The sequence below is a fragment of the Hibiscus syriacus genome, unplaced genomic scaffold, assembly GCF_006381635.1.
Source record: "Hibiscus syriacus cultivar Baekdansim isolate YM2019G1 unplaced genomic scaffold, ASM638163v2 tig00110864_pilon, whole genome shotgun sequence".
Classification (NCBI taxonomy): Eukaryota; Viridiplantae; Streptophyta; class Magnoliopsida; order Malvales; family Malvaceae; genus Hibiscus; species Hibiscus syriacus.
In genome coordinates this window covers 3,222,827-3,241,966 of record NW_024062893.1, presented here as the reverse complement: position 1 = coordinate 3,241,966, position 19,140 = coordinate 3,222,827, and the positions used below count along the sequence as shown (strand labels likewise).

The 19,140-nt window shown below is 33.9% G+C and overlaps 1 protein-coding gene across 1 annotated transcript; it reads left to right on the top strand.

Moving 5' to 3' along the window:
- Positions 1-13,436: 13,436 nt before the first annotated feature.
- LOC120143835 (serine/threonine-protein kinase WAG1-like) lies at positions 13,437-15,063 on the top strand. Its single transcript, XM_039158060.1, has one exon. The coding sequence runs from the start codon at positions 13,613-13,615 to the stop codon at positions 15,059-15,061; it is 1,449 nt and encodes a 482-aa protein (XP_039013991.1). The 5' UTR covers positions 13,437-13,612; the 3' UTR covers positions 15,062-15,063.
- The last annotated feature ends 4,077 nt before the right edge of the window (positions 15,064-19,140 follow it).

Here is a 19,140-nt window from a genome sequence, read left to right as displayed (position 1 = left end):
AAGAAGAATGATGGTTCAATGCGTCTTTCCATTGATTACCAACAGCTCAATAAAGTGACCATAAAAAACAAGTATCCCCTCCCAAGAATTGATGACTTGTTTGATTAGTTAAAAAGAGCTTCAGTATTCTCGAAGATTGATTTACGTTTCGGTTAGCATTAATTGAAGATTCAGGAGAAAGACATTTCGAAGATAGCTTTTAGAACGAGATATAGACATTATGAATTCATTGTGATTCCATTTGGACTAACTAATGCACCTGCTACTTTCATGAATCTCATGAACATGATATTTCAACCCTATCTGGACCAGTTTGTAGTTGTTTTTATTTATGACATATTGGTATACTCAAAGTCTAATGAAGAACATAGTGCACATCTGAGGATAGTTTTCAACCCCTGAGAGAGAACAAGCTTTATGCCAAATTGTCTAAATGTGAGTTTTGGCTAAATGAAGTGACTTTCTTGGGGCATGTGATATTGACAGATGGAATACGGGTAAATTCTCAAAAGATAAAAGCGGTCACTACCTATATGGAGAACGATGTTACTTGTATACAGATCATAAGAGCTTGAAGTATCTGATGACTCAAAAAGAGCTTAATTTGAGACAAATAAGATGGGTTGAATTCTTAAAGGATTATGATGAAATAATTGATTTCCATCCTGGAAAAACTAATGTGGTAATAGATGCTTTAAGTAGAAAAATGTTCGCAGCCTTACGAGCTTTGGACGCTAGGTTATCTCTAAAAGATTATGGTAGTTTATGTGCAAAATTAAAGCTTAAACCAGCATGGTTGGATCGAATTAAAGAATTGTAGAATAAAGATGACAGGTGTTTTAAAAGATTCGAGCAAGTAAAGAATGAAGGGAATAAGGATTTCGAGATTAAGTTTGATGGGAATTTCTGCTATAAAGGAAGAGTGGTGATTCCAGATGATGAGGAATTGAAGAAAAATCTTTAGACAGAGGCTCACTACAGTCTATTGACAATGCACCCAGGTGGAAACAAGATGTATATGGATTTGAAGAATCAGTATTGGTGGTCAGGAATGAAAAGAAATATCACTGAATTTGTGTCTAAGTGTTTGACATGTCAACAAGTCAAAGCCGAGCATAAAGTTCCATTAGGATTATTGCAACCACTTTTCATTCCTCAATGGAAGTGGGAAAATGTAACAATGGATTTTGCTCCGGGGTTGCCTCTGACTTCGAACAAAAGAGATTCGATTTGGGTAATCATTGACCGATTAACTAAGTCAGCACATTTCCTACCAGCCAGAACTGATTTCTCTATGGAAAAGTATGTTGAATTATATATAAGAGAAATTATTAGATTGCATGGAGTTCCTGTTTCAATAGTTTCTGACCGAGACCCTCGATTCACTTCCAGATTTTGGAAATCTTTACATGAAGCATTGGGAACTCGATTGAATTTTAGTATAATTTTTTATCCTCAGACTAACGGAAAATCAAAACGAACTATTCAAATATTGGAGGATATGTTGAGAGCATGTATTATTGAGTTCAAAGGATCGTGGGAAAAATATTTACCACTTGCTGAATTTGCTTACAATAATAGTTATCAGTACAGTATTGAGATGGAACCTTATGAGGCGTTATATGGAAGGAAATGTCATACTCCGTTGAACTGGTATGAGCTTAAATATCAAAGTGTTCTTGGTCCGGAGTTGATTCAAGATGTGGAATAAAAAGTTTAGGAAATTCAACACAATCTCAAAGTGGCATTTGATTGGCAAAAGTCATATTCTGATCTTAAGAGAAAAGAAATTAAATTTGAAGTTTTCCTGAAGGTATCTCCTTGGAAGAAAGTGTTAAGATTTGGTTGGAAGGGAAAATTGAGTCCTAGATTCATAGGGTCATATGAAATTGTTAAGACGATAGGTCCGGTGGTATATCGGTTAGATTTACCACCAGAAATGGAGAAGATTCATAATGTTTTCCATGTATATATGCTGAGAATAGATAGCTATGACCCTTCTCATATCGTGGTACATAAACAAATTAAATTTCAACCTAATTTGACTTACGAGGAGGAACCAATGAGAATATTTACTTATGAAGTCGAGCAGTTAAGAAATAAAACAATTCCCTTGGTTAAAGTTCTATCGAGAAATCACAAAGTAGAAGAAGCAACGTGGGAACGTGAGAAAGATATGCGTAATCAATACCCTCATCTCTTCGTGCAATGAAAATTCGTGGACGAAATTTCATAAGGGGGAGATTTGTAACATCTCAAACATCGAGTTAGTGACCAAATTGTGAGATTTTAGAATTCAGTGACTAAATTAGATAAATTGAAAAGTTTAAGGACTTAGCAAAAATATCTTTTAACAAGGAAATGAATTTAAAATTCATTTATGGAATTCTTATAACACATGGAAGAGAGAGTTAGGGGATCATTTTTCCACAAATTTCTAAATTTTTCCTCCTTCTCTCCTTATTCTTTCCCGTGAAATGCTAAGTAAGGTAAGAACTCCTTTCGTTGAATGATTCTTGTAAATTATATATGCTTTAGGTTTTAAAAAGGGTAGGAAAACTTAAGGATGTTTTAAAATAGTTTAAATTCCAAGGTATGGTAAGTTATGGATGATTGAAGGTAAGGGGATTTAAGTGAAAATTTGAATAAGAGGAAATAAATGAATTTGGAAGATGGATTTGATTTGTCATAAGTGTGAATAAGAAGTAATAAGAGTTAGAACTGAGTTTGGATTATGTTGATAACTTAGTAAAATTCTTAGTTTCAATAATTTGAATAAGATGTTTAAGTTTATAAGGTGTTAGGATGATAAAAGATAGTTAAAGTGATTGTAGTTGAGGTTGGTAGTGTGAAAGAAACTTTAAAGGTGAAAATTAAGTAAAGGGATGATGATTTTCGGATAAAATATGTATGTTCTGGGTAGGTGGTATCGGTACCAGATGAGTTGGTAAAGATACTACAAAACTATTATAGGTTATATCATTGACTAGGTATCGATACTACTTGAACAGTATTGACGCCATAAGACCAATTTAGACACACATCTTAATGGGGTATCGATACTGAAAGGGGTAGTATCGATACAATGGGTACTGATACCATAAGGCAGGTATCGATGCTATTTTTAAAGTAAGGATTCCAGAATCGAAATTGGGTATCGATACTCGAGTATAGTATCGATACCATTATAAGGGAAGTATCGGTACTGTTACTTGGGTATAGATACTTCTTCAAAAGGAAATTGTGAATTATGTTCAGTAAATAGTTTAAGTTATTTAGATTGAGTCATGAGGTTCATGATTCTGATGATAGTTTTGGAAATCATATTTATGTAGATACCGAGCATAAACAAGTTCCCGAACAATTGATGAGTAATAACGATCGAGGAAAAGACAAAGAGATATAGGTGAGTGTATATGTATTGGATGGTTAGAGTATGATATTTAAATTAGACATGTGATAAGTCTAGTTTCCCATATTTAATACATGATTGCATTACATGATATGATATATGACATGAGCTCATATGTTATGCATCATATGACCTTGATTCTAAGTGAATATGCATGAGAAATTTACATAAGTGATGTGATAAAAGTTAAGAAATCATATGTCTATGAGATATAAACTATGTGAATTGTAAAAAGCCCATGTTATTTAAATGAGAGTTATAGGTATAATTGGCATGCCAAGAGTCGAGGGTCTACGTGGTCCTTCGGGACGTATATGTAATCCTTTGGAGCATGTATGGGGTCCTTAGAGACATATATTTGGTCCTTTGGAATATCTATATGGTTCTTAAGTAGATTCTAATGGTCTTTGTGGACATTTTATATGGCACTTCGGTGTATTTCTATGCGGCACTTCGGTTCATTTCTACATGGCACTTCGGTTCATTTCTACGTGGCACTTAGGTGCATTTATACAAGCTGTGGTGACAACATTTGTGCACAACCTCAATGCACTCACATACCTTAAGTTCTCAATATTGTATCATGGGCTAAAGAAAAATATAATACAGAATAACCTTAAATATTATGATAAGTGATATGTGTTAAATGCATGATTAAGTAGTTTACATTGAATGATTATATGATTTCATGTTATTAAATGTTATTATAGCATCATTATTATTATTCTTATCATATTTTGCCTCACTAAGTCGATGACTTAGCGTGTGAGTGTTTCACATGCAGGATCCAAGAAGTTAGAAGATCAAGGATAGGTGGTTGGGATAGCATCACTCCTACGGATATCAGATCAGAATGAACTTAAATAGTAAGTTATTTTATTATGAAAATTAATGTTGGCATGTAATCAAAGCTTAAATTGTACATGCTCTTATTATTTTGTTGCCTTTTGTATTAAACTTATGTAAATTATTTGATCTATTAATATAAGTTTAAATTTTCTACCATTTTGTACAAGTATATTATTTTGAAAAGTCAATGTGATATCTCTAACTCGTATCCGGGTCGGATACGGGTTACGGGTGTTGTTATAGAGACATTGTGGGACGTGGAATTAAAGTTTGAGGGTGATCGAATGGAGTTTAAATGGTCAATTGATATGGCTTGTAAATTGAGGCAATACTTTACTACCCATTGCATGTTGTATTGTACAAGTTAGGTATTGGTTAATGCATACATAAATATGATTTAGGCTTGGAATAAATATTAATTATTCTAAACCTATATTGATCTCGATAAAATGTCGAAAATGCCCTTCAGATACAAATATGACATGATTTACCCCTGATAGTGGAAACGAGTTAGAATAAATGAATGACCTTGGATAAACCTTAAAAACACTTTAAACCTACGCATTGAACTGCCTCTAAAGGTTTTGGAACATGGCCCAAGCTCGTCCGTATCTCTGATACAATTGTAATACATAAATAAATAATATCATTGGGATACATGTTCGTCTCCTCAAGATTCATTCTAATGGTGGCATGATTATGACTAATTCAACTAGTGTAATCAGTATTGAGTGGTGAATATTTTGAAGGATATCATTTTGAATGATTAGTGAGTATCGCAGTGTTAATATCTGTCCAACCTTATTTGATCCAGAACCTTGTTAATTCGATATAAATCTTGAATAGGACAAATTATTGTTAAATTATTAAATATTATTTCAAGACCAAAAATGATAAAAATAACCTTATAGAATAAAATTACAAAAATACCCTTATAATGTAAAATGACCAAGATTACCCCTAAAAACAAAAAATAACTCTAAACAAATATATCTAACCAAATTACTATAAAAGGTACATATGTTTGGATTGATTAGAATTACCGAAATGTTTTCAAGCTGCGAAATAACTAAAATAACCTCCAATGTTCAAATGACCAAAATACCCTGAGCTCTAAAAGAACCATAATACCTTGAAGTCTAAAATAATTGTATTAACCTTGACTGTTGAAGCGGCCCATTTTTCTAATGACTTAAAATAAGTGGATATGTTTGGTATATTTTTAGAATCACCGATAAATCTAAGTGTAGTATCGACATTTAAGGTAAATCACGACCCAAGTATGCCGACCATTATGGAAATTATTGTAATTCATAAATAAATTAAACACCACCGAAATATTTGTTAGTCATGTGAAGATATATTCAATGTTGATTATAAAGAAGGTTCGTTCAACTAGTGTTATCATTATTGGGGAGGGAATACATGTTCGTTTCCCTAAGATCCATTCAACGATGATTCTGAAGATGATCAGTTCGACTAGTGATGTCAATATTAAAGTGTGAATATCCTTGAAGTGCATCAATTTTACTGGTTGACAGGTATCACAATGCTAGGATTTGTTCAGTTCTAGTTGACTCGTAATCCTGATAAATCAAAATGAATCTTAAATACCATGAATCATCATTTCACCCTTATTAGAATAGATTAATAAGAATTATCCAAGAACCAAATGCCCAAAACACCCCCGATTTCCTAAATAATGGAATCACTCCTGTCATATTTGAAATCTTAATTAACTCTGATGCAAAATATTCTGAATACCTTCCTGACTACATAGTTCCTATGAAAAATATCAGCATACTATATGATCTTGATAAATCACTTCCCAAATAACTGATGAATCTATTAGCTATCAAACCCCTTTTTATAGAGATCTTGATTATGAAAGCATATCAATTTATAAAAGTTTCATGGTTCCCTAACTGATAAATATCAAGTATCTTCGGAGAATAATTGGATCCTCTAGTGCATTCCCTATGTGACAAGTAATTGTTTTACTTATTTTAAAATATGATTTTTTCCCAAAATTATTAAATTACCAATGTTTTAATCTACTGTTAATGAACTATGGCTACATGACAAGTGTTCTCTAGTTACATGTTTTCACTGAAAAATATAATCGTTCCAAATTTATGGATCATTGGAATCTACTGTTTACTGTATTAATTGATTGTTGGGATACTATCTGGGTAGGATTCTAGAGTATGGAGGTTTAGCTCTGATCAAGTTGGTAATTCCTTACAGACCTAAGGTATTCCTTGGTAGGTTTTAAGGCCTCAAGGTACTCCCTTAGTACGGGGATTGTATTTTAGTGTACGAATTGAGGGAATTCATGTGATTTAAATCACTACATTGTCATTTTTACAACATTATACTGGATCATGATTTTGATAATAAAGTTACTGCTCAATCTGATTTTGACTGGATACTGTATGGGTAAGATTATGGAGTATGGAGGTTCATCTCTGATCAAGTTAGTAATTCTTTACGGACCTAAGAGGGCCCCAAGGTACCCCCTTAGGGTGGCTCATTTGTTGTGTGCTTAGGGTAAGTTCTTATGGATCCAGTTATGGGGAAACTGCATATAGTTGTTCGGTTGGAGGGTATTACTATGGTTTTAAAATATGTTTTAAACTACTAACATTTTTAAAGGATCTATATACATTACTCTGGTTTTTTGGAACACACTAGACATCCTATTCCGATCTCTTGAACTTGGTTCTCTGAACGTCTCCTCTGAACTGTAATCTTCATGTCTTTTACTCGAAGAAATATCTGTGCAACCTTAGCTCATCCCAAAAACCTATAGAAGCCTAAATCAACAAGGAAATTTTTATGCTTGCCTATTATATGCATGTCCTTCAACATCACTTAGTAGTTCTGTATTACCGAGGTTCCCAAAGATCACTTTTTTACTCTTCATTTCAGGTTAAAAGAATTGATCCAATGCAGCTATCGACATCTGTAATGGGAGTTCTTTTGGCTTGGGTTGAAGATTATGGTACAAGGGTAATTAGGGGCATGTAGGTCACATTTGATTCTTTTATACTGAGTCTGAAACTTGTATGATTTTAATTATGTTTTTAATACATGAATGGTTTTTTGAACTTGTATTTTAATTATAAATTGTTTTATGATTTTAGGCTCTTTAACAGAAATTTAAAATTTTTCCCAGATTTTTATTATGGGTTGCTCTGGTGGCCCTAATGTGACACCTCAGATCAGATCAGGTCACCCACATCTGTCTGAGGGTGTTACATATACATAGGTTTAATTTGGTGGTACTTGGGAAACGTGTTTGATGACTTATAAAGGAGCCTAATTGTCTTATGGCTAAGGTATTACTTGCAAAATATTTCCCTAATGGTGATATCATACATGCTAAGTCAGGAAATTACCCCTCCTTTGCATGGAGAGGGATCCATCATGTATTGGGTGCTATGCAAGATGGCCTCTTCTGGTGGGTGGGAGTCAACAGCTTTACGCGTATGCATATCGACCCATGAGGTGATTCATCTAAATTACCCTTTGCTGGTACATATTTGGATAACAACTACAATCCCATTATTGTCATGAATTCATGGTCCTTGGAATGGCTCATTGGAATGAAGAATTGGTCTACTAGGTGTTCCCTCCAAGTGATGCTGCTAAGGTCCTCACGGCAACCATTGCTCCATGCCAATATGATGCAATTGTATGGGGCTATCATGATTATGGACACTATTCGGTGTGATCAAGATATTCCTTGTCCAATGATATAATCATACCATGGGATCGATCTCTAAAGTGTGGAAGATCATCGCCAAGTTACAAGTACTTCCCAAGATCCCTTTTTTGCTTGCCGAGTGGAAAAGGGGGCTCTTATTGTTCATAGTTGTCTGAAAGCCATTGAGTTTTCAAACGGTCTTTGTCCAATGTGTCAAGTGAGTGAAGAGACGATACTCCATGTTGTACGTGATTGTCTTCACACTTATGAAGTGCTTTGGTCTGCAGGCTACCCTACGAGTTTTTTTCTTAGTACTATAGATAACCCTCTTCAGTGGCTCAAAGAGTGTTTATTGATTTTAGGCCTTAATCGATTTGCAAGTTTGGTTACCTTTCTTTGGAACTTATGGAATTGTCGAAACACATACAGTCATGATGATAGGTTGCAACCGACGTGGGTCATTGTTGCTAACACCCGTATTTTGCATCGGGAGTTCTTGGAGGTCTCTCGATCTCGTGGTCAATTACATAGAGATGCCATGGTCTCTATCTTAGAGGAATTGGTTCCTACTGCTGCTTTTTTCCCGTTGTAAACCCCTTTCTGTTGGTGTTATGAAACTTAATTTTGATGGCTCTCTAGATCCTATGACGGGGTCTGCTGCTGTGGGGATCGTAGCTAGGGACTATGCTGGACAAGTGCTGGGGTGGAGCTCACTCAATTGATGTGAGGTACTCTTGACCTTACCTTGGTTGAGTTCAATGCTTTTGTAGCTGCCCTGGATCTTGGTATCGAAAGGCAATGGGAGAATGTCCACTTTGGATATGATTGTGCTATCTTGGTTAACAAGTTACTTCGTGAAGAGGAGGACATCTCTTCTTTCGCGTTACATCTTCAATAGGCTAAAGACTGCTTCGAAATGTTTTCGAGTTTTCATATTACCTTAATTCAATGATCTTGTAATATGTTTAGTTTGGCTAAATGAGTGGTTCAGTCTTTGTATTTTGACTTGATTTGTCTTGAGATTATCTCTACGAAGGTTGCGAACGATGTAATATTTATTTGACCTATATAGTTTAGGTTACTCTTTTCCCTGGTAATCCGACACTTTAATATTGGGTAGGAAGATTTTTTAACGTGATGCTAAAAAAAATATTTTTGCCAACTAAATTTTTATTAATTCATACAAATATTTTTTTAGGTGTTCCTATTGCTCGTGAAATTTAAAAATAAATCCACATCCCATATATATCAAATCATAATCCATTAAAATTCTAAAGACGAATCATTTTTTTTTTGAAACAACTAAAGACGAATCCGAATCTATTAAATAGGAACAATATTCTAGTGCATGCATATTAACAATAAGTGAGGAGATTTGATTAATAATATGTAGAAAAGTTAATGCTGGTATATTTATGGGCTATTAATGGCTACGTATTCTTATTTATTACTTTTCTTCTTTTTTCAGAATATTGTTGGATAGAGTTTATATGATTCAATTAACGATTCTTTATAAGCATGAAATTAAAGGCTATTTAAATATTATTTTAGAGATGTTTTAACATTTAATATAAGTTAAATTGATATAGAAATCACTTAATTTATTTGTTGACTCGTTTATACAACTAACTTTTTAATTTTATAAATTATAATAGTGAATTTTAATTTTATATTTAATATGTCACTCCACCATGGTAACGATTGTTGACGTGACCTACCACACTAAAACGACGTCATTTTGATAATGATTATTGATACCGAAAACGACATCGTTTAAGCCATTAAACTTTAGAGGCGTATCAGATTTACCATTACACTTTTAAACAGTTTACTTTTTGGCATTATAGTTCTCGGTCGTCGTCGACAGTTAATCATCGCCTACACCAATCATATTTTGCGACAAGATTGGTATTAATCACGTTTCATTTCTCTTTCTTCTCCTAGGATTGATTTTTATGAAAACTACAAAAAATCGACAAAAATAAATTTAAAATTTTGGCATATTAAAACTTCGATCTCTTTCAATGATTTTTTGATGAGGCTAGTTTTGAGGTTTGTTGTTCGTCTTCGCAAAATAATGTTCGCATTGTTCGAATTTTTGAACAAACACCTCAAATCTCATAAATCTAAGAAAGTCTGTGAACATCTAAAAAATGGTAGATTTCTTTTTATTTAGTTTTGTCGATTTTGAGTGAGTTTTGTGGAAAGCTAATCCTATGAGAAGAATATGGAGTAAAATGCAAATATTTTGGTATCAATTTTGCTGCGAAAGACGATCATTGATGAGTGGTATTGGTTTTCGGTAGCAATCGAAATATGTTGAGTCAAAAAAGTGAATTGTTTAAAAGTTCAGTAACAAAATCAATATACACCTAAAGTTTAGTGTTTAAAACAACATTGTTGTAGCTTCAAAATAATCGCACCAAAACGTCATTGTTTTGGTGTGGCAAGCTACGTCAACAATTGTTAGTCATGTCATTATCTTCTTAGTGAATTAACGACAAAATGACATAATTAAATGTAAAACTAAAGTTCAACGTTATAATTGACAAAATAAAAAAATTAATGATATAAAACAAGTCAACAAATAAAATTAAGAGATATATGGTATAGTTTATCCTTTAATATATTATTTATATGGAATTAAAGGGTAAACTACCCATTTAGACAACCAACAAGCTAAATTTTTATTTTGATCATTGAATTTATTCTTTTTGCAAATAAATCACCAAAGTTAACTTTCATGTTCATTTTAATCACTCAAATTAACTTTTTGTTCTATTTTGATCACACATGCATAATTTTATTAGTCTGATGATACATGTCAACTCTTGAATGGTTAAAAAAATTAAGAACAAGTATTTGGAAGGTTAGAGATAGGATTTGAACCCATGTCCTCTTAAAGCTTTAACCACTACTTTAATTTTCCACCGGTGTAACCTCTGAATGGGGGTCATATGTAGCTGCAGGTATAGCTTTTGTAAAGCTAAAAGCGACTAAAGACACTGAAATTATTCACCACCAAAAAAATAGACACTGAAATTATTCACCAAAAAAAATAGACACTGAAACTAGGCGTAGTTATTAGCCATTCTGACATCGATTTAATAATATTTGATAAGAGAAGCATAAATGCAGTCAAATGTAGCTGTTACGCCAACGTCTTCTTACCCCCCAAACAATTATATATACTTTTATTTTCTTGTATGTTTTAAGACTTCATCTTTGATTAATCTAATCGATTTGAGTCATATATTGATTTTAATGGGTCAGTCTACTAACAAAAGTTTTCTGCATATCTCGAACTAGAAATTTAATTAAATGATATTAAATTATTTACCACTTGAATTAATTTTTTATTAATATATATTTTTAAAATATATAATACTAATCTATTAACTAGGGGTGAGAAAAACTTGATTCGACTCGAAAACCGAATTTTTTTATTCAACCCTATTTGAAAAAAAACCTGATTCGAATTGACTTTGAGTTATAATTTCATAAACTCGACTCGACTCTAAAAAATTCTAAGTTCAAACCGAATTGCAAAATGCAACTCGAATAACTCGAATTTCTTAGTAATTAGTAGACTAATTTTTATATTTGAGTCGAAGTTTGAATTTAGTCCATCGATTTTGTATGGTATATATAAATTACATTTGAAGAAAAGACAAATATATATATATATATATATAATATCATTTAAATTAGAATAAAATAATGTCATAATATTGTAAATATTTGTTATTAAATTTAAATAAAAATTCAAAAATTTGAATCGACTCGACTTGACTCAAACTTTATTAATTCGACTCGACTCGAAAAAATTTCAAGTCAACTTCGAAATATGAAATTTGACACGTCAACTCGAATAACTCAAAATTTTTTACTTAACTCAGTTCGATCAAACACTCCCCTTACTATATGGTATTAATTTTAAAATTTGTGTCCTCGTTAGCAAAATTCTATTAACTAAACACTTAGGTGGCGTTTTGGTTCGCTGGAATGTTTCTGAGGAAATTGGAATCTGTGAAGGAATTAGAATCCGGCAGAAAATTGAATTGGAATCCAATTCCATATTCTGTTTGGTTCGCAGACATGTCAGATGAATTTGATTTCAGTAATGTAAAATGACAGAATTGTCCTTCTTATTTTTTTGCTTAATTTTAGTTTGTTTTATAACTTACATGTAGCAATATATTATAAAAATTTTAAAAATATTAAATTTTCATTTTATTGATTGATTATTCATTTTAATAGATTATAAAAATCATACTGATAAATATCATAAGTTAAAATCTTCTCAATTAGGGATGGTCATGGGTCGGGTGGGATCAGGTTTTTGGCCCACCCGACCTGACCCGAGAACAAGGGAACCTCCACCCGAGACCCAACCCGATCAAAATAAAGTTTCATCCTACCCGACCCTAATATATGAATTAAAAACCCGACCCGGCCTGAAATAAAAAAAATATATTCAATAAAAACAGTGACTTAATTGAAAAAAATTATATATAGAGGGGTATTATTGTAATTATTCTTAAATATATAAGACAAAATTATATATTTTTTCGGGTCGGGTCGGTATGTTTCACCCTAAACCGGAACCCAACCCGAATATCACACTTAAAAAATTTGAACCGATCCGAATATCAAACTTAAAAAAACCCCACCCGACCCGAAGCCGAAATTTTTTTAAAAAATTCTACCCGATCTCAATTTTTTTTTAAAAAATACGATCCGAATAACAAAAAGATTAATGAGGGTAGTATGGTCAAATTTCACATTCATCTTCCAAAGGATTTCAATTCCATCATGTTATGGATGTAATTTACTTTCCCTCCCTTAATGGAATTGGATTCCAATTCCTCCTTTAAAAACTTAAACCAAACATGAGAAAATGGTGAAATTTAATTCTAATTTCTTCTAACTACAAGAGATTTCAGCGAATCAAACGTCACCTTAAAGTTAAACGTCACCAGCCATTGACGCGGCCGACTAGGCGCCGTTGTCTCATTTCCTCATTTCATCTCTTTTATTATTTTTACATTAACTCGCTGTTCAACTCTGCCGTCCCTTCACTCAATCCAACTACTCTCGCTTATGGAATTAGCAATAAGTTATTGCACATCCTGACATTTGAATTTAGACGCATAATTATATAATTATATAAAAAGAAATATTTTTATGTATAATATTTAAATAATAACATCAATCAAATTAAAGTTTAATATTTATAAGTAATTGCAGCCAAGTTATTTTATTAATCGATTGAATGATTAATAATTTTAAAAGTTTCAAGTTTTAAAATATAGTTTATAAAAATATTTAAGTATCTATTATTAAATAATTAAAAATTTATAATAAATATTATTTTATAATCACTTAAATTATAAAAAATATTTATTAATAATTTTAACTAAAATTAATATTTTTTATATAGACATAATATTTAATTTTGTAAACAAGCCTATTGGATCAACCTAACTCCTTCCGTTGTCCCTCATAATTTAATGAGTAAAATTGGGTCAACCAAACGGCTATATTTAATTCCGTGTGCCTCCATTATTTTCTCACTTTCTCCCTTATATATATATAGTGTACAGACGTGAAACCCTTAACTGTAAACCAAGCAAGAAGTAATGGAAGAAGAAACATATTTTCCAGACACCGATCTGGACTTTAGCTTCACTTCCACCACCACCAACAGAACCTTTCCTTGCTCCAGCGCTCGTTCCAGTTTAGCAAGATCCAGTCTTACCCTCAGCTTCAATGAATCCCGCCTTTCCTCTTCCACCACAACCACCGGTATCACACCCCTCCACCACCGCAAATCGGATCCTCGTTGGTCCTGCATTAAAGCAGCCACCAACCTCTCTTCCGACGGAAAGCTACACCTCCGTCACCTCAAGCTCGTTCGCCACTTGGGTACCGGAAACCTCGGCCGGGTGTTCCTCTGTCACCTTAGGGATTGCAACAACTCCACCTTCGCTCTGAAAGTGATCGACAGGGATACACTGAGCAACAAGAAACTCTCCCACGTTCAAATGGAAGCGGAGATCTTATCCATGCTGGACCACCCGTTTCTCCCGACGCTTTACGCCCGTATCGAAGCTTCTCATTACACCTGTCTCCTCATCGACTTCTGCCCTAACGGAGACCTCCATTCTCTCCTACGTAAACAACCGGGAAACCGTTTCCCTCTATCCGCCGTTCGGTTCTTCGCCGCCGAAGTCTTGGTTGCTTTGGAATATTTACATGCATTAGGGATCGTTTACAGGGATCTTAAACCCGAAAACATTTTGTTACGTGAAGATGGGCATATAATGCTGTCGGATTTCGATTTGTGTTTCAAGGCTGATATGGTCCCCACTCTCAAATTCCTCCGCTGCCAAAGAGGAAGGTCAAAGTGGAACTGTTTCAGCGGAGGAGGCTGTTTCGGTCCTGTGGCCGGTTCGGGCGAAGAAGAAGAAGTTTTTCCTGATTTTGTAGCTGAACCCACATCGGCGTTTTCACGTTCGTGCGTTGGAACCCATGAGTATTTAGCACCGGAGCTCGTTTCCGGCACCGGCCACGGTAACGGCGTTGACTGGTGGGCGTTTGGGGTGTTCATTTACGAGTTACTATACGGAACGACACCGTTTAAAGGAGCCAGCAAAGAGAGTACTCTTCGGAACATAGCTTTGAGCCGGAAAATGAAATTCCCCCAAGCGGTGGAACTAGAAGAGGCTGGAACCGCAGAGGCAAAGGATTTGATCGAGAAATTGCTGGTAAAAGATCCAAGGAGGAGGCTAGGGTGCACCAGGGGTGCGCAGGATATTAAACAACACCCGTTCTTTGATGGTATAAAATGGGCATTAATCAGGCACTACAAACCGCCGGAGGTGGTAAGTGGGGTTGCGAGGAGAAGGGGGCACGTGGGCCTTGTGAAGCGGAGGCGTTGGTTTTGGAAAGCACTTGATTGTTTAATGATTAGAAATAAAAATAAAAGGTCTCATTCACATTCTCTTTTGGGATCCTATACTAAACTTATTAATCCCAGCAATTACTATGATTATGTTCATAATAATAATCCTAGGAAGAATGGTTAGGGTTTTCTGTTGTTGTTCTTAGTAGTATATTGTAAAATTAAAAAAAGATAATGAGGTTTTGATATTAAATGCATTTATGGAGTTGTCACACTTATTTCTTGGATATGAATCTAAATATTCATTAGCAGTTTATCCCAACATTTTCTTGTATTTATTATGCATGGTCTCAAGTTCTACTATTTATTTATCATATATCTCTTGTACTGATCAAAAGAACATAGTTTAAATTCACTATAGATACAATATACCTTGAGTTCTTCGAGAGTTGTTAAGCATGCTACTTTTAGATTTAAAGAGACAATTATACTCGAATGCTCATCATCATTTTCCTTGTTATCTATTGTTGAGTATTGACATTCACATGGCTTTATAATATTCTTCTTGATTCTATAGATTTCTTATAGTCTATCCCAATTTTTTTTTTTTTACACTTTCACGAGAAGAAATTTGATGAAGACTTCTTACTTCAAAGCAAAAAGAATAATGTGTATAATTTTAACATTTTGTTGAGCCTTCTTTGTGTCATTTGCATCATATTTTTCCTTCTTCATTTAGAACTTCTAAAAAGACCACACTACAGTAAAATTGTTCTACAGCGGCGTTTTTAGCAATGTTTTTAGAGTAAACGCCACTAACTTTAAACATATAGCGGCGTTTACATTTCAAATGCCAAAAAATGGTAACTTTAGCGGCGTTTTTATACAAACGCTGCTATAGACTCGTACTTTAGTGGCGTTTTTATATAAAACGCCGCGATAGAGTAGTACTTTAGCAGCGTTTTTATACAAACGCCGCTATAGGCTCGTACTTTAGTGGCGTTTTTGTACAAATGCCGCTATAGACTCGTACATTAGTGGCATTTTTATACAAACGCCGCTAGACTCGTACTTTAGTGGCGTTTGTTTTTTAAAATGCCGCAAGTTTAAAGTTGCTAAATCCGGCGCCTCTTTAACCTTATTTCATTTTCCCCTTCACCTATTTTTCCATTCCCGCTCCCCTTTCTAAAAAAATAAAATGTTTCATCTTCTCTCATCCCTCTCGACTTTAGACTAGTTTTTGGTTATTTGATTTGTTTCTTGTAACCATGTTTCTTCTCTCCCCTTCACCTATTTTTCCATTCCCGCTGCCCCCTTTCTAAAAAATAAAAATGTTTTGGGGAATGGTCAGGAGCATTTTTCAGAATGCGTTGCTGATTTTGAGCAATATGGATTGGTATCTCAGGCAGCATCACAGATTTTGTGGAAGTCTATTAGAAATGGCAGGGGCAGTGAGAGCACTGGGTGCCTTTTCCATAACTCCACACAAAGTTTCAGTGTGCATTTTGGTTCATAGTTATGCTTCTCCTTCTCAAATCTCTATCTCTTTCCCTTTCTCCTCCGTTTCTCAGCACAACTTGGGGTGCTATCTTGATTTCAGTGACCTTGATTCTTCTGTTTGGTGAGGTGAGTATCCACCTTGGCTTATTTTATTTGAAGCGTTTATGAACTCGGTAGAGCTAGAAATACTTATTAAACACTGATTAGTTGCGATATGAAAATTTTGATATGTTACTCGAATATTATTTGCTAAACTTTTGGCTGAGCAGTTTTTCCGAGAATGTTGCAACCGTTGGTTTATAAAATTGTTTTCCGACCATTATGGCTTTAGACTTGCTCTTAGAAAGTGAAATTACTTATAGCTGTTAAAAAAGGAATCAAGTTCTTTGAATGCCCTAAATCCTAATTGCAATTTAACTATTTGTGCAGATAATACCACAATCTGTTTATTCTCGATATGGTTTGGCAATTGGTGCAAAGATAGCTCCATTCGTTCGAGTTCTTGTTTGGATCTGTTTTCCTGTTGCCTACCCAATAAGCAAGGTGATGAACGTTGCTACTAATGCTTTTATGACAGTGAGAAAGACAACCAAGCATGTAATTCATGTAGATTGCTCTTGTAGCTGACCTTCTCTGTTTTTTTCCAGCTGCTAGACTTTCTGTTGGGTCATGGACATGTAGCACTTTTTTGAAGAGCCGATTTGAAAACCCTAGTAGATTTGTATGAAAACGAGGTTTGCATCCAAACTTTTCCCTATAGTTGTTTAATTTGCTTGTTTCTATAACTAGTTATTATCTTGGTTGTTTTTATTTATCAAATCAATATTTGTTTTTAACCATTAATTAATCACTGTTGTACTTTCTAACTTCTCTCATTTTGAATTGTAAAATTCTTGATGTGTTTTTGCCTTTTGAAGTGCAATGCCTTCTTTCATTCATCATAACTTTCAGATTTACGATCCTTTTGTTGGACCTTTATTAGGCTGGCAAAGGTGGAGAGCTGACCCATGATGAGACAACAAATAAAGCTGGGGCACTTGAGCTCACTGAGAAAAAAAGTTAAAGATGCCATGACTCCCATATCTGAAACATTTTCAATTGATATTAATGCCAAGCTTGACAGGTGTGGCTTTCTGTAAATTACCAAGAAAGATGGCATTTGAATATCTACTTCAACTTTCATTTGATTTTATAAACTACCATTACATGCTTGCTATGGGCAGGGAATTGATGAGTTTAATTTTAGAGAAAGGGCATAGCAGAGTTCCAGTTTATTATGAGCACCCTACAAACATTATTGGACTTATTCTGGTAATCATTTTTCTATGACTAAAATTGATGAGTGTTTGCATATTGTAGTCATGTGATGACATGTTGAAGCTGAAATTAGATCAACTCATTATCCAATTGAGAGAGATTGGTGGTTTAATGGATGATTGGTTAACTGATCATGTAACTAGTCGATTATCATCTTTATCATCGCCTGATGATCTGTTCAATTTCTTTAATGAGTTGCGAGGTTAGCTTTTTATTTATTTGTTTATTGTTTTACTCACTTTATCATCTTCCTTTCCCCTGTCATTATTGTTTTTTTGGTAGAAACACTTGGAGGGGCTGATTCAGGAGTTATGGAAGATGATCAGGTTATTTTGGACCCAAACAGTAACCTGGGGATGTTTCTTCGCCGTTAAATACATGCTTTCAACCTCCTGACTTTTGAGATATTTCTTTATTGCCTCGTAAACTATAAATATCATGTATTGAATTGTAATTATATGTTTTTGTTGGAATAATCGTTTGTTTTTTATGCTTAAGATGTACATTAAATTGTGGGCAAGAATCATTATAGAGAAAGAGCATTATTGTTGGTATCATCACCATATGGGCTTCATGTTGGACATTGAATTGAAGTATAAATGTGTCGTTCTTTACCCTGATATTGATGTTTGGATGCACATGTTTATAGAAGAATTTGGTACTTTAATTAACATTATACTCACTACTGGTCAAATGAAATGAAGTACATACCTATCATTCCATATCCTGATATTGATAGTTGGATTCATATTCTTAGTAACGAATTGAACGGTTGGGAATTTAATCAACATTCTACTGCTGTTGTTCAAGTGGAATTTAATTAACATTCTACTGTTGATGTTCAAGTGGAATACATTCCTCACTTATGTTATACTTAAATGTTAGAAGCCCTTGTTTTGTGCTTTTCTTTTAAGTATCTATAATTTTTTTCCAGTTAATTTTGATTCTCTTTAGGTGTAAACGGAAGGTTGAATGTAGAGTATGATGGGCTTTTGTTTAAGCATAGATTATATTTATGGCACTAACCTTGTCATGTAATGCAGGGTGTCTGCCATCTTTAGACTAATATAAGGATCTATTGTAAAGAAGGCATTTCGAGTTCATCTTATGAGCGTTGGTTAGACAACTCTGGCAATGACTTGTAATCTTTTCGAAACGGTCAGGAGCAATACTCTGAAAGTCATCGTCTCTTTCCGAAATCTTTTCGATTCTTTGATTTTTAGGAAAATCTATGGGAGTACCCTTTTACTGATGCTGTAATTTTTGTGGACAATCTTTCAATGTAAGATTTTAGTGTTACTGATTATTGCTTTTGGGTTGTCTTTGAATGGAAATAATCAAATCATTTTAGCTTCCTATACTTTGCTTTTCTGTATCTTGAACTCTTCTTAGGACTGTCTTATGGTTAGCTTTTTTTATCCTGTTGGTTTTTTTTGGTTGTCTATG

Excerpts from the sequence above, each read along its gene's own strand:
- LOC120143835 (XM_039158060.1), top strand. The coding sequence starts at position 13,613 with ATGGAAGAAGAAACATATTTTCCAGACACCGATCTGGACTTTAGCTTC.